General features: G+C 46.1%; 1 protein-coding gene across 4 annotated transcripts in view; it reads left to right on the forward strand.

Moving 5' to 3' along the window:
* The window catches only part of PLCH2 (phospholipase C eta 2), a 309207-nt gene that overhangs the window by 205218 nt on the left and 87575 nt on the right, over positions 1–16414 (forward strand). For all 4 annotated transcript variants that reach the window (XM_061601055.1, XM_061601057.1, XM_061601058.1 and 1 more), the window contains exons 6-7: positions 2465–2635; positions 8697–8790. In XM_061601055.1, the coding sequence (XP_061457039.1) occupies positions 2465–2635; positions 8697–8790 (265 nt within the window). The remainder of the gene's footprint in view (positions 1–2464; positions 2636–8696; positions 8791–16414) is intronic.

Here is a 16414-nt window from a genome sequence, read left to right on the forward strand (position 1 = left end):
CTCTGTTAGCTTTTTGGCGCCTATTGAAGACCTTCCTCTTTCAACAAGCCTTTTAAGCAGAGACCTTATCCCAGTCTGTGTCTGTGTTGGAATTGCTTTTTAATATGTTCTTAAACCTTCTTTTAAAAATGTTTTTAATCTTAGAAGATGTTTTGAAAGCTTTTTTTGAAGATGTTTTGTTTTAATGTGTTTCAAAGTTTTTAGTGCTTTTGTTTGCCACCCTGGGCTCTTGCTGGGAGGAAGTGTGGGATATCAATTAATCAATCAATCAGCAAGCAAGCTCTGGTTCCAGCTCCTGTCTTGGGCCCTTTGCATTCTGCCCTACCAGCCACCACTGTGCATCTGTCAGGTCCATATTTTCTTTGGGTGGGTGGGAGGAGGAAACTCAGGTTTTGGCTTCCCATGGGCAGAGTGCTTTTTATTCCTGGGTACCACATTTTAAAAAGGACATGTTGGACTAGCTGACCCCCTTTCAGCTCTATGATTCTACATTCATCAACAAAACGTCAAGTGGCTTTCATTTTGCAGAAGAAAAAAAAAAACTGCTCCTGGAGACAAAGGGGCATTAGGAACCTTTTTGTGTTTAGCAATGCTTATTTGTTACGTAAGTGAGAGAGCTCTTGCATATTCCAGGGCACATCAGAAGCTTTAGTGGTTGATTTTTTTTTTTTGCCACTAAATGCTAGCAGATGCTAATGGAGTGTGAAGCTCTGCATAATGGCAAAACTGAAAACAGAATCAGATGTTTTGCAGTCAAAGAAGGTGAATCAATGATCAGTAGGACAAGGAGGAAATGCTTAGCGGAAGCAGCAAATGCTGTTAAAAGGATACAATGAGGAATCCATTAATGCCCATTGATTTACATTTGTGCATTGTTTAGGCAAAACAGAATTCCAGTGTGATCTGTGATCATAATTGTTGCTGTTGTTACATGCATTCAAGTCGATTACGACTTATGGCGACCCTATGAATCTTTTGGATGTATTCACAGAGTTTTCATGGTAAGAGGTATTCAGAGGTGGTTCACCACTGCCTTTCTCTAAGTATTCCCAGGTGGTCTCCCATCCGAGTACTAACCAGGCCTGATCCTGCTTAGCTTCCGAGATCAGACCAGGTTGGGCGTGGTCAGGGTAGTATGGCCATAGTCATAATAGATGTTGATTACGAAGAGAATGTCTGGGCAGATCTGCCAGTGGTCTGCCTCTCCTTGCAACAGCACCCATCCCATTCAAAACATCAAAGGGGGGTGACTAGCAAATGCCATAACAGGGGGATATGCTTCCTCTTTGAAAAAGAGGACTGACTTCTATCTCCACCCAATCAGCAGGAGCCTTTTTAAATTAGTGTTGTGACAAAACGAGCCAAGATGAAAGCATCTTTAAAGTTTGTGTTTTCCTCTCATTATAATCCGGGACAACCTTCCCCAGCCTGGTGCCCTTCCCCAAAAAGGGGCTGTTTGTGACTGAGCAGCAATTGTGACAAAGCAATGGGTCCAGGGTCGGCTTTTTTAGGAGCGGTTGGATCACCACCTAGGGCAGCTGGAACCACTCCAGATGCACCTCTTTACCCTGGCCTCTGATATTTGAGATGTGTATTTTTAGGCCTCTCTCTAGTTGTGAATGTAATTTGTTTTAAAAGGATTTTAAATTCTTGTGACCTGCCATTGGACCTTGGGGTGAAGTGCGGGTTATACATCAAAATAATACTAATATATGTTTGTGGGGAGGTATCAAGCTGCCATTTCAATTGTGGGGAACTTTTTTAGGTGGGGATGTGAGAGAAAGTCAGTGAAAAATCTGCAGTAGACATCCACTTCATGGGCTCCAAGTAGTCCCCATTTTTCCCAGAATGCCCCAGACAGAACTTGGTTCTGGAGAAAGAAATTGCCACCAATCAGCCACCAATTTTTCCCAGAATGCCCTGGAACAACCCTGCATTCGGGGGGGGGGGGATGGCAGCGATCAACAGGACTGGAAAATGGTAATCACTCCTGAAAAAGAATCCGCAGACTATTTTTTTTCCAGTGGGGTGAAAAAAAGTACCCCAAATCCACTGCCTGCAAATGGGGTGGTGGTGGTGGCAATTTTTGGAGCCATTTTAAGTTTGACTCTAATCCAAGAACAACTTAATTTAGCCGTTAAATCACTGAGGTTTGGTCTCAGGCTGTGTAGCAAGTGCGAGGAACGGTTGGCTCTCCAGAGGTTGCTGAACCACAACTCCCACCACCATCCCTGGCCGTTGGCCACACTTCTTGGGGCTGATGGGAGCTGCAGTTCAGCAACATCTGGAGGGCCAAAAGTCCCTCACCCCTGCTGTATAGGAACCGAGCTCTTTCTTGCTTCTCGAACAGCTCTGCCTCCTAAACTGGGCCTTCCGCTGTAACCCTTGGCCCGCTGATCATCATGATTCTCAGGGGGCCAGAAGGAGCCCCCTGCTAATTGCAAGTGTTGCTCTGTGCCACCAGGAGGCAGATACGGATGACAACCAAGGGACTCTGGACTTTGAAGAGTTCTGTGCCTTCTATAAGATGATGTCGACCCGACGGGACCTCTATCTCCTCATGCTCACATACAGCAACCACAAGGACTATTTGGATGCGGATGACCTGAAACGCTTCCTTGACACTGAACAAAAGGTAAGCATCGGACGTCACTTCTCCAGCACCATCCCGGCAGTGGCAGCTCACTGGAGTTCACTTGAGCTTCCCTGCTTTATTGGCTTTCATCGTCCAGCAGTCCCCCCTCCTCCCCCCCAAAAAGAAATAGGAAAAGGCTGCTAGCAGGCTGGTCACTGTCACACACGTGGAACTCCTTTGAATGGCGCTCCTTTACAACTTACGTGTGGAGCTCCTTTGCTGTCCCTCTTGCACTTGTCTCTGATCTGGCCTGTTCTGCATTTCTTGGTTTACCTTTCAACCCGTCCTTCCCCTTTATTTAATTTAAGAACCTTTGTTCCCCCCACAGATGCTGTCGGACTACAGTTCCCATTGTCTGACCATTGGCCATGCTGGCTAGGGCAGATGGGAGATGGAGTCCACCAACATCAGGAGACCTACAGATTTCCCAATCCCTGAGTTAGCTCCCAAATTTGTTTATAGGGAAACCCCTACTCCCATACCCTATACTCCTACTCAGGGTATACCCATTGACATTAATGGACCTGGATAACTTGGGTCCACTGATTTCAATGGATCTACTCTGAGCTGGACTTAGTTAGATACTGTCATGAGCCCTGTGGAGCATTCCTGGAATGATGAAGAAGAAGAAGATAGGCATGGGACCCAGGAGAGGGTCCCAGTAACTTGCAACAAGGAGGTCATGAAGCAGACGGCTTCAGCACTTTTGACAGGGACAGCTCCTCCCTCTAGCTCCATTTACAACAGAGGGAATGTTAGCTGACAAGGAGCCATCCCCTTCTCCTCCTCTTCACCCAAACCACTGCCATCGCGCACACTCCTTTAGAGGAGGCAGATCTTGCTAAGGTGTCACTGTCCCCCCAGACATGCAGACAGATGCGCGGGCAGGCTCAGCTGGCCTCCACTTCTCCTGCTAAGAGGAGTGCTCCCTGTCTGATGCATTTCCGTTGTGTGGCCCCTACGTCATGCAGGTAGAAAGAGCCTGTCCCGAGTCTACGTAAAGATGTTAGAGGCATGTGTGAATATTAGAGGGCCAAAGGGTGGATTCATGGGCTTTTGGACCACTCTGTGACCTCCTCACCTTTGAATCACACTATTTAACATGTAACACACTGAAAAAAGGGATGGGCAAGAAATGCACTTCCTGAAACAACACATGGAACAATCGCAGCCGGCCTTCAAAATTCTCCAAATGTTTCAACAAAGTTAAAAACAAAAACACCTGTATGCAAAAATATGTGTATAGGGGGGAAGTGTGCCTAAAAAGGCTTATATTAGTGAAAATAACATTAAAATGCATGATACTGGGGGAAATTGCTTGCACAGATATCTATATTAGGAGCAATATGTGCTAAAATGCTGATTAATTTTTGTGAGAACTTTACAAAAAAAACCCCATGGGAACCTGATGTGGAAATCTCATGAAGCGAACTTAAGACTGGAAAAATAAGAAACTGAGAAAAAGCAAAATTGACATGTTTGTCCCTCCCTACTGCAAAGTATTAATTTCCTCTCTGGGGGTTCCCTAGCAGTCATTCTCGGCAATTAAGATAATCAAGATCAACTGTGTTGGAGTTGTGCAGGAAGAATCCAAGAGAGAGGAAAGGAAAGATATTTATTTATTTACACCATTTCAAGCTGGCCCTTTCGCCAAAGCTCTGAGTGTCTTACAAAACATTATTTCTCAGATGGTCCCTGCCCTTACACTCTAAAAAGACATGGCGCATGAGGAAAAAGCAAAGGGAGCAAGCTTGAGCACAAGTTAGGAAGCTTCCTTCTACCGAGTCAGACCCTTGGTTCATCTAGCTCAGTATTGTCTACACTGACTGGCAGCAGCTCTCCAGGATTTCAGGGTGGGGAAGGTCCTCTCCGAGTCCCATCTTGATCTGGAGATGCCATTGGGGAATGGAACCTGGGACCTTCTGCATGCAAAGCAGATGTCCTGGCACTGAGCTCTGGCCTCTCCCAAAGTTCTTAATGTTACAGCAATGTGAGGGGCAGTTCTAGTGGTTTTGCCCTTGATAAAGAGCAGCCCCTTCCTTGAAGTCCACTCTTCCTGCCAGGTCAGGTCTAGGAGCAGAGCTGGTGACTATATCCAGGCCAGGAGGACAGGGCAGCTCCAGAGAATCACTATAGCTTCCTACCTTGGCCTTGTTCTGTTTTTGTCCAAACAATCGTGTGTCACCTTAAAGACTTAACAAATTTATTATGCCATTATGGCCCTGGGCTCCTTCTAGGAGGAAGGGCGGGATATGAAAGAAAGAAAGCTTTTGTGGACTTCAGTCCTCTTTATCCAATGCATTAAGAGCTATCCTCAGTTAGATACAAGTCTACCCGCATAGATTGTGGGCTGGATTTATTTATTTTATTTATTTATTATTTGATTTATATCATGCCCTTCCTCCCAGCAGGAGCCCAGGGTGGCAAACAGAATAGTCAAACAGATTGTAAACAGATTAGTCAAAGGGACTTATGGGGTTACCCAAATTCTGGGGTGTGCCTCCGAGACAGAAAAAAATATGTCGTATTTCTCTCTTTGGCCTGCTTCACCACGCTAGGAAGTCTTCTGTGGCACAGCTTTCATAATGGAAAGCTGAAGCTCCATGGCAGGGCATCTTGCACGCAGAAGGTCAGTCCCTCACGTCTTGCCTGAAAACCCGGAGAGAGCTGCGGTTAAATACACTGAAAGCGAATGGCGAGTATTATTATCCTTCATGCACTCGTAAAAACCGTACACATTTGCCAGCGTTTATTCCAAGCCTTCCGAGGTTCTTTTTCTTAATAAAACACTGGGTTCCACCTACACCTACTGCCTTGGAGTGATTTATGCACTGTCAATTAAATGGCAGTCAACTAACATCACAACTCTCTGTTGTAGTGTTTGCTGCACACTATTGAATTAATGATTTTGTTCTTTGCATTACAAGAACGAAAAAACCTCCAGGTTCGAAAACTTCTTTGCATTGCTGCCATTTGTATTTGAGCAGGGTAGGCTGCAGATGAAAGGTGCCAGATCTTGTTTCCTGATGTTTGCGCAGAACTTTCATAAAAAGCAAATAGACCGACTGCTGTTTTTGCCTCTGGCAAAAATGAAGTGGCATATTCCCCCTTGCACACATACATCCTCCTTTGGCTAGCTGTGCCCTGTGTGTTCATAAATCTGATTCTAATAGGGAGAATACCAAATATTTTGCTGCCTTGCCATGGCATTCAGATTGGAGGAGGGAAATTCATTCGCTTTGCATTGGTCTGAAATTAAAAGGTTTTCCCAACTCTCTAAATATCCAGCAAATTATCTGTCTGAATTGAAAATCAGTGCAGGACCTATCCTGTTCTACCTGCTGTGATTAATGTGAGCGACTGCTCAGCCTCAAGGCTTAAATGCCTGGCACCTGTGAAGCGAATAAGATGGCAATGCCTCTGAGCACATTCAGACAGCCTTTCTCTCACCACTGAGTACACAGAGCTGATTCTGAAATCAAAAGCCAAGCAGTGGAATTCCCTCCTCCCCACCCCTCAAAAACCAGGTTTTCTGTATTCCTCTGTGTGTGCGTTAAGTGCCCTGCTTTTTTTGGGGTGTGTGTGCGCGCGCGCGCGCGCGCGCGCGATGGAGAGACAAGCAAGCCCTGCAATGGATTTTCTTCACCACTCTTTTCCTAAATAACTCTCCATCGGCTTTTTCATGGTCTGCTGGAGATTCCAAATGTGCCCTTTGCACAGATGATGATCTTGTATTTGCGTCGGCTGCCCCTCTAAACAAGTTAGCATTGGCTTATGTGTCGCTGGGCTATCGATCCCCCTGACACTGAAGGGGGGGGAATAAACCCTTTGCTGCATGCTTGGGTTTCTGTAGATATTCAGCGGGAGATAGACCAGGTGTTTTTCCTTCTGGCTCTCCTTTTGGAAAAAGATATACTCTCCAATTTACTGCAGTCCTGTGCCAAGTTTTACAAATTGTCCCCAGCCCTCCCCCGTCCATCATGGGTTCTTTGCTGCTAACTGGTGTTATTTCTTACATTTATAGACCCCACCTTTCCTCCGAGGAGCTCAAGGTAGTGTATATAGAATCACAGAACACTAGAATAGAGTTGGAAGGGGCCTATAAGGCCATCAAGTCCAACCCCCTGTTCAGTGCATGGCTCTCCCTCCCCATTTCCTCACAACAGCCCTACAAGGTAGGTTATGCTAACAGGCAGTGACTGGCCAAAGTCATCCAGTGAGCTTCATGGCTGAGTGGGATTTTGAATCCTGGTCTACCAGGTCATTGTCCGACACTCTAACCGCTGCACCACACTGGCTCTCACTCCTCTCCTTCCTTCCTTCCCTCTCAGTTTGAGTCTAATGGTTTATTTGCTTTGCTTTTTGCCCCCCCTTATTCCTCTTCCCTCCCCTTTATCTTTGTTCCTCCTCCGTTTTGCTTCTTCCACCACACCATTGTTGCACAGTTGTCACTAGGGATGGAGGAACAGATTCGATTTGGTTCACATTTAAAAGCAAAAAGGTCACTTTCCCAAAACCGAAACAAAGCTATCCTTCAGTAGTCACGCTGATCCAAATTCTGTGATGCAGTTCTCTGGTCAGCGTGTTGACAGAAATGCATATACTGGGACAAAGTGTACATAAAATGCATATTTTAGTGGAAATAACATGCAAAAATGTGTACCTTGTTCAACACCGCATACAAAAAATGTGTTTAGTAGGAGAAATTTGCACTAAAATGTCGAAGAATTTTCATGAGGATTTTTTTAAAAAATCACAAATTACTGTAGAAATGAGGAGAACTGGGTTTTTGGAAAAATGAGGAACTGAGAGGACCAGAATCGGCAGATCCTTCCGTCCCTAGTTCTCCCTCAGATGGTAAACGCCAATGAAGGCTGCTGCCTGCGGGAATTAATAGGGTGGAGGCAGGGAGGCCAACACTAGGTGGCGCCAGATCCAATGACAGGGGAAGCCAAGTAATTCTGGGGTTGTCCCCATCCTCCTCCCTGCTAAGTTCTGCAAGGGCAGCACTAAGGGGGCTAAGGAGGAGGGCAACAGCCGGTGCCACCCCCTGGACTGGATGTAAGTAAGGACATAGGCAGGTGTGGGCTGGCTAAGGACAGTGCCCCGCTTCCCCTAATGGACCAGCCTCTACAAGGTACCCCTGTGCCAGGGATATCCCACATCAGACTGCATCGGGGGTTTACATCAGCTGCGAGGAACTCTTGGCCCTCCAAATGTTGACCTACAATTCCTGTCAGTCCCAGCAAGCATGTCCAGTGGGGCCACTGGGGGCAATGGGGGCTGCAGTTCAGCAACATCTGAAGGGCCAAAGGTTCACCACACCTGATTTTCTTTATTGAATGCTCTTCCATTTGGTAACAGCAACAGACTGCATCAGACAGAAATCCTTGGTGTGAATCAACACCTGAAAATACAGCACCGCAAATTGGCTGCTGTTGATTCAGAGGGAGGTTGCTTCTACATGATCCAATCTCTGTCTCTGTCTCTGTCTCTGTCTCTCTCTCTCCCCCCCCTTCAGTTTCACATAAAGCACTTTCAATATATACTTTCCTCAAGGACACAGTCTCTTGCCCTGCCACTTGATAGACTCCCTCTGGGTTGTTTTTTCTGAAGGCTCCTAGCTCATTATTATAACTCATGTCTTCCTGTCGTTTTGCATCCAGAACGTCTGCCACGCAGACTAAACTTCCTTGACAAGCCATACTGAACTGTGTAATCTTGCCACAGGGACCAGGATGGGGCATGGTGCCGCTCCATGTGCCCTGGGCTCTTGACGACACTCGGAATGAAACTGGCCCAGGAAAGCAACCTGGCAATCGTTGTTGGGAATTGCAGCTTTCACCCTGTCAAAGCTGACACTGATTGGCAGGAATGGGGATCTCGCTGGGCGATTGGAAAAGGGTAGGAAGAATGTCACACACACAGCTAGAAAACAGCCTGGTTGCGGAACTGTCGAGAGAGTATACAATTGGGGGAAGATGAGTGTTGCTTAATGGAAAGGTTTGTTTGCGATCTCTGTCTTGGACCACAACAGCAACACTCTCCTTTGTGCTTTTAGATGATTAATGTGACCAAGGATCATTGCCTGGAGATTATCAATCATTTTGAACCATGTCCAGAGAACAAGGAACAAGGGGCTCTCGGAATTGACGGTAAGATCCCAGTTTGCTTTTATGGGTAGAGCTGAGCGAGTCCGGATCTTATTGGAGAAATGTAGGATGCTTCAACTGAATATTGCCTGGTGTAATTTTCTATGACCTATAAGCATTTTTCTTGCGCCAGCTTAATTTGACCTTCCTTCTAGGACTTTCAGGGTGACTTTGTCGTCAATTTCTCATCTGCCCTTTTCTGTAATATACCAACCTGAGGCGGGGCCAAGTTCCATAAAAAGGAAAGTGGACAGTAATAAAAATGATGGAATAAAACTCCTGTAAATAAAAAGCACCTCATGATTTGAAAACATCGGGCCACTTCCAAACGCTTTCAAAAACCAGGAAATTAAGCTCTCAAGGGTCCACGACCAGAAAAGAAAACGGGCTGATGTTTGTAGCGACAGACCCACCTCTGACGGTGAGGGCCCTGGCAGGCAGAGCTAAAAGAATGAGATGGTTTTTGACACAGGAGTATTATTTTATTTATTTATTGCCTGTATAGGCCACCTTTCCTCTAAGGACTTCAAGGGTGTGTGTGTGAATAGTTCTTTCCCCAGCACTCTATTATCCTCACAATAACCCTGTGAGGTAGCTGAGGGTAAGAGACAGTGACTGATGCCCAGGCCAAGTGGAAGGTTTGAATCCTGGCCTCCCAAGTCTTTGGGCAACACTATAACCACTACACCACACTGTCTAGATGAACAGAGCCCTATTCAGGTGTTACATTTGCAAGCATGTAGAACCTGAGGTTGCACAGGCATTGAGTGTCCTAGCTCTGGCCCCCATAGCTATCCTTTCTGTTCTTCATGAGTTGGAGGGTGACCCTTCCTCCCCGACCTCCGCCAACATATATTACATATTAGAATAATCCCAATTGTTGGAAATGGATGGTCACAAAAAATGGTGGCTTGTCTTGTTGATCTTGAATTCCCCTGTAACCAGAAAGGGTGGCAATTCTGGGAAAGCCCCAGAAAACAGACTATTAACAGCATCCTGAAAATGTACTAATCAAAAACTGATATGTTAAAAAACAAAACACCTTTGCACATGGATGACTGAAAGATAGCTTGCGGAGTGGTAGGAAGCACCGAAGGCATCTGGCTCTTGTCTGAAGCTGATCTGGAAGTGGGGTGGGCCTCCAACATCCATTTCAAGCTCTCCAAAAGACAGATGTCCACCCCACTGCAAGATCAGGCCATTTGCCGAATGGCAGGCCTTATACTTCCAGAGCACAAATCTCTCGGTGTTTTCATGCTTCCTGCTCTCCCCGCCTCCCTGTTCAGTTCCTGTCCTGTTGTGGGAAGCATTTCTTCAGAACATTACCCTTAAGAGCAGTGTGGTGTAGTGGTCAGAGTGTCGGACTGGGATCTGAGAGATCAGGGTGCGAATCCCCGCTCAGACATGAAGCTCACTGGGGGAACTTGGGCCAGTCACTGTCTCTCAACCTAACCTACCAACATTATTTCCTTCCAGCTCTACTGTTCCTGGATTCTATTTAAGCTGGATTCCTTCCTTGAGCAGGGGGCTGGACTCGATGGTCTTACAGGCCCCTTCCCACTCTACTGTTACTATGATTCTACCTCACAGGGTTGTTGTGAGGATAAAATCAGGAGGGGGGAGCCATGTTTACATGCCACCCTGAGCTCCTTCAAAGTAAGGTGGGATATAAATGTCATAAATAAATAAATAAGACGGTATCCCTTAGCTTCTCTCAAACTGAGGTTGCAAACTCCAGCTCCCCATTACTAGTAGAGTGCATGGAAATTCTTTTTTCCTCATCAGCATTTTTAAGCCCATAGGAAGTTGTCAGAACTTGCCAATTAATTATGGCAATGTCTCTCTACAGTGTGCACGCACAAAAATGGACAATTATTTTGGGAAATTGCCTTCATTTGCAATGTGGCAACAGCAGTGTAGTGGCAAATTCAGAAGTGCAGGGTCCCTTCATGTTGATCACAGCCATGCCCCCTCCCTGCTTTTTTTGCTGTGGGGTTGAGAATGAAATCCTTGTTAATGCCTAGACACCAATAAGCATGAAAGAGGAGAGTGTTAGCTACTGAAAAGAGTCTTCTCACTGGCTGACTCACCTCCTTTCACTCTGATTGGCTCCATTCAGCAGGAAAGGACAAGGAAGCATGTTAGAAGACTCTTCTCAGTGGCTAACACACTCCCTTTCATGCTGATTGGCTTGGAGGATGCTGGAGACATAGAGGACTTGCTGGGACCCTGCTCCCAAAAAAGTAAAGGGTCTAAGACCCCCTGAGACCTTACACGACTACCCCACTTGCATGACAGACAATTGACAGCCTCAAGAATGACAGCTTGTTTGAAGAACTGGAGCGATTTCAGAATAGAACCCGCTGAAAAATTCAGTGAATAAGGCAAGGGGAGGACGGCACCCCAAAAACCTCATCTGGCAGTTTGCCTTTGCTTTTATTGTGTTTTTAAAGTTTTGTATTGAATTTATTGTATGGCTGTTGGGTTTATTTAAAAAAAATTGTTGCAAACCATTTTGATGTTTTTAATGAAATAGCGGTATACAAGTATATTTATAAACAAAGAAACAAATAAATTCACCTCCAAAAGACATACTAGAATTCGCCCACAGGGTGTCCCATTAGCAGAGAGGAGCTCTCCCCTCCCAGAATGAGGAATGGATTCACCGGTTCTCTGCTGGTGTGCCATGCACCCTATTAAAACTGCTCTTGTCTGGCTCACCTACATTTGCTCAAACCCGACTTTCTGCTTGCTGCGAGATGTATCAGTCATCTGTGAGCCAATTCCTTTGCCTGCTGCCTCAATGCTGTGGCGTTGATGTTATTGACTTCAGGAATAAGAGGTTATTTATGGTACACGTGTATGGATTTATATAAAACCTCTTTTGAGTTCATAGCAAATGATTCCATCTGATAGCAAGCTTGGGTGTTGAGGGCCGACAGTGGGATGCCTGAGGTTTGAAGAAGTGACCGTTTCGTCACTTTCCACATTTTTAGCCCGCTTGCTTATTTAAAAGAGAGCCAGTGTGGTGTAGTGGTTAAGGTGTTGCACTACGACCTGGGAGACCAGGGTTCGAATCCCCACACAGCCATGAAGCTCACTGAGTGACCTTGGGCCAGTCACTGCCTCTCACCCTCAGAGGAAGGCAATGGTAAACCCCCTCTGAATACCCCTTACCATGAAAACCCTATTCATATTCGGAATCAACTTGAAGGCAGTCTATTTCCTTTTCCTGCTTATTTAAAGCGTTTGACCCTGCTCTCCAGCCAAAGCAGCTTCCAGAGGAGCTGATAAGTAAAAGCACTACTGACTGACTGCAGGCTTACAGTCAAAAAGACACGACGCAAAAGGAAAAAAGGGATGGAGAGGGAAGAGGAAAAGCACACAAACGCAGGTTTGGCGTCGGCATGTCAAAGCCCAGCAAAAGTGAGAGCCGCTTTAAAGGAAAGAAACAAAAGCCGTCACTTTCGCAAGCACCCATGAAGTACTGACGGTTGGAAGGAGAGCAAATATTATCGCAGCACTATCCAAGGGGCAGTCTTTGACCTTTTAATTTATGACTTGTGTTCTGAAATATGAGCAACATGACTCTCCCCCCCCATGCATGCACACACACACAGTCGCCACCTTCTGCAAACATCCAACTTTTTCTTCAGCTGTCATTTTGCGAATGGCCGTGTTCTTTAAAGTATTGATTTCATGCGACTGGATTAAGTCGGAATCAGACTTGATAAATGACGGTGCCTTGTTTATACTGATAAGAATTCGGGGTTGGGGGGGAGGAGTGATAAATGAAGGCTCTGAGTCCAAAGCTAGTCAGCCTCTTACTGCCTCTCCACTCCCGAGCCAGAAGTGGAGGTTGCCTCCCTCCTCCTGGGAGTGCCTGAGAATGTAGCCTCACCACTGGATATACCTGCTGTGTACACACGCCAGACATTTTAAGCACTTTTAAAGCACATGATTTCCCCCAAAGAATCCTGGGAGCTGTAGTTTGTTGAGGGTGCTGGGAATGGTAGCTCTGTGAGGGGTAAACTACAGTTTCCAGGATCCTTTGGGAGAAGCCGTGTGGTTAAAATATATGGTGTGTGTATGCAGCCAGTGTGCATGGGTTCAGAGGTTAAGAATGCAACAATTGGTTATCAGACCAAGATCCATCTTAGGCTGCATACCCACCATACCTTTAAATACATTTTCCACACACGTGCCACAAAGAATCCTGGGACGTATCATTTGTTAAGGGTGCTGGTGAGGGATACAGCTGCACTTCCCAGGATTCTTTGGGGGAAGCCACCTCCTTTAAACGTGTCCCTTGAGAAGGTACTCCTCAAGATACATCAGATTTCTTATCTGATGTGGATGAATAGGTCCAGTAACCACATCTGGCATTCAGAGGCATACAGTGCTTTGACAGTGGAGGTAGAACATGGACATTGTGGCTAGTAGCCACTGATAGCCTTATCCTCCATGAATTTATCTAAACCTCTTTTAAAGCCATTGAAGCTGGTGGCCATCATTGCCTCCCGTGGAAGCAAATTCCAAATTGTAACTATACTCTGTGAAGAAGTACTTCCTTTTGTTTGTCCTGAATCTTCCAACATTCAGCTTCATTGGATGACCCTGGGTTCCAGTGCTATGAGAGAGGAGGAAAACCTCTTCCTGTCCAATTTCTCCGCACCATGAATAATTTTATACATCTCTGTCACGTCTTCTATTGCGTTTTCTCTAAACTTGAAAGCCCCAAATGTTGTAATCCTTCATTGCTCTATCCCCTTAATCATTTTGGTTGCCCTTTTCTGAACTTTCTTGTCCTAGAATGAGGACATTTGCAATGATTTCATCTTTGTTCCCCTCACTGAGGAAGGATAACTCATATAACACCTGTTCTGGCCCGTCTGCACTGGCTTCCTATTTGTTTCCGGGCTAGATTCAAAGTACTGGTTTTGACCTATAAAGCCCTACACGGCATGGGACCGCAATACCTGGTGGAACGCCTCTCCCAATATGAACCTACCCGTACACTGCGCTCAACATCTAAGGCCCTCCTCCGAGTGCCATCCCATCGAGAAGCTCGGAGGGTGGTGACTAGAACTAGGGCCTTTTCAGCGGTGGCCCCCGAACTGTGGAACAGTTTTAGCGATGAGGTGCGCCTGGCGCCGACGCTACTATCTTTTCGGCACCAGGTGAAAACCTTTTTATACTCCCAGGCATTTTAAAGTGTATTTTAACAGTATTTCACTATTATCTTGTATTTTGGACGTTGTTTGGTTCTTTTATTGTTTGTTTGTTTTTGGTTCTTGATTTATTGTATTTATTGTACTTATACACTGTGCTTGTTTTATCTTTTATGTACACCGCCCAGAGAGCCTTCGGGCTTAGGGCGGTATATAAATTAAATAAATAAATAAATAAATAAATAAATGTATAGTGTGTACATAGCCACAAAGTGAAATCCGCAACAAAATGTTGCAGCATACCTTCACCCCTAACAGGAGTGCTGAACGTCAGGTTTCAGTTGGTCATGCCCTCTTCTAGGACACCGTAAACGCAAAAGGGCTGAAGCAGAATATCCCCTCTCCCTTCTCGTTCCCCATTTTTCAGTTTATTTTTCCAGCTGACATGGAGCATTATATGGCTATTCAGCATGCTCAGTCCTCATTTGGCTGTTTTTTGGGGGAGGGCACTTTAGGCTCTTTTGTATGTACACACACACATCTACAAACCTCATGGTTCTCCCAAGTGTGCCAACCCCTCTTTCTGCTTCCTCTGTGTCCCTGTTTCAGCAGTCTTGGTCGGCACTCATTGTCCGAGTTGGCTGTTAGAAGCAGCCATGTTACCATTTTTATATGACCAGCAAGGCTCTGTTACTGGCCAGAGACAGCTCTTACCGAGAGTCAAGGCGAGATGTTCCATTTTGGACAGTACCTATTGGGGTTCCATTTATAGAGGTGCAAACTGTTGGTAATTTAGTACTTTACATTTTAACTATTTGTGGCTGTGTGCCTTGCTTTACAGCGGGCTAGTCCTCTGCTTGAAGGGCTGCCTCCGCGAGTCCAGCTTAAAGAGCTCTAAGAAGAGAGAACAGAAGGGGCCTTGAAGTTGCCTACCAGCAGCTACGCTCCTGGTTGAGCACCGGGCACACATCTCCGCTGGCTGCAGGCCTCTCCACCGTGCATTGTATTTGTATTTAATTCATAGCAGTTATTTCTAAATATGACTCTCGGGGTTATAGCCATTGCTAGTTCTACTCAGAGTAGACTCATTGAAATGAATGGCCATGGCTAACTTAGGTCCATTAATTTCATTGTATCTAGTCTGAGTAAAACCTAGTTGGCTACATCCAGTGTTTCCCCCCTCTCCCATCATTTGGTGACCGGTAGCGTAGTGGCACATTCAGAAGTGCAGGGGCCCTTCATGTTAGTCACAGCCCCTCCCCTCCCCCCTTTTTGCTGTGGGGTTGAGAATGAGATCTTTGTTAACGCCTTCTCCCACAACAACAGACATCCTTAGGAGCCAACAAGCATGAAAGGGGAGTGTTAGCTACTGAGATGAGTCTTCTTGATAGCTGACTCATCTCCTTTCCTTCCAACTGGCTCCTATCAGCAGGAAAGGACAAGGAAGCATGTTAGAAGACTCTTCTCAGTGGCTAAACACTCTTCTTTCATGCTGATTGGCTTGTATCATGCTGGAGACATAGGGACACTGCTGGGACCCTGCTCCCCCAAAAAGGGGTCTAAGACCGCCTGAGATCCTGGATGAGTATACCCCTGTTGGTGATATGTAAGCGGGCAGCCTAGGCTGATTACAGGCAGGGATGGAGCGAGTCTTCAGAAGAGTGGAAGGCCCTTGAAACATGAACTTTCCCTGCTCAGATATTATGGCCCCATTTTGCCTTCAGGTTGGGCCCAGCTCAAAATGGGGACTCCCACCTCGCTTCTTGGTTCACTCCCCTCCCAGCCAGTCACCCCCCCCGCACACACCCTCCATGAGACAGAGGGAGAACCGTACTTTGCGGAAGTGATAACATAAAGCAGAGGGCTCTTTTAGACACTTCAGAGTTCTCGCCCTACCTGCAAATGATGCTCACAGCATCGCTGCCTGCTGGGAATTTTGATCTACAGGCCCTGTGATCCCTGGCAGAAGATGAGGCTCCCTGTGAGTCAAGGGATCATTTCAGTCAAGGAAATGCCCTCCCTTCTTCCCTAAGGAAATCCCGCCCCTTGAGGAGGTGAAGGGGGGTCTCTCAGGGAGGTCAGAGAAGCAACACAACATTTGGTTTGCCCCCCAGTGTTCTAATACTCAAGGTGTTCTTGAGCATTTAGTTTGAACACTACCCTCCCCAAATTAATTTTCAGGAATGAGACTGAGCAGGACTCATACATCCCTAATGACAACAAAGCTATCAGAGAGAGTGGGGGGGGGAGAGAGAGAGGGAAGGTTGCCAAATCCTTGCACACTTTTTGCAAAAAAGCCTAAAACTCATCTGTGCGATGATCTGTGTGTGCTAGAATTAAAAATTGGCCTCTTGTAAAAAAGTGACATGTGCATGCCTGCAGACATAAATGATATATACATTTAACTTCAGACTTTCCAAGGTGAGTGCATTGCGATGCACTTCGGGCCTGGTTGC

Source organism: Rhineura floridana, chromosome 18 (genome assembly GCF_030035675.1).
Source record: "Rhineura floridana isolate rRhiFlo1 chromosome 18, rRhiFlo1.hap2, whole genome shotgun sequence".
Classification (NCBI taxonomy): Eukaryota; Metazoa; Chordata; class Lepidosauria; order Squamata; family Rhineuridae; genus Rhineura; species Rhineura floridana.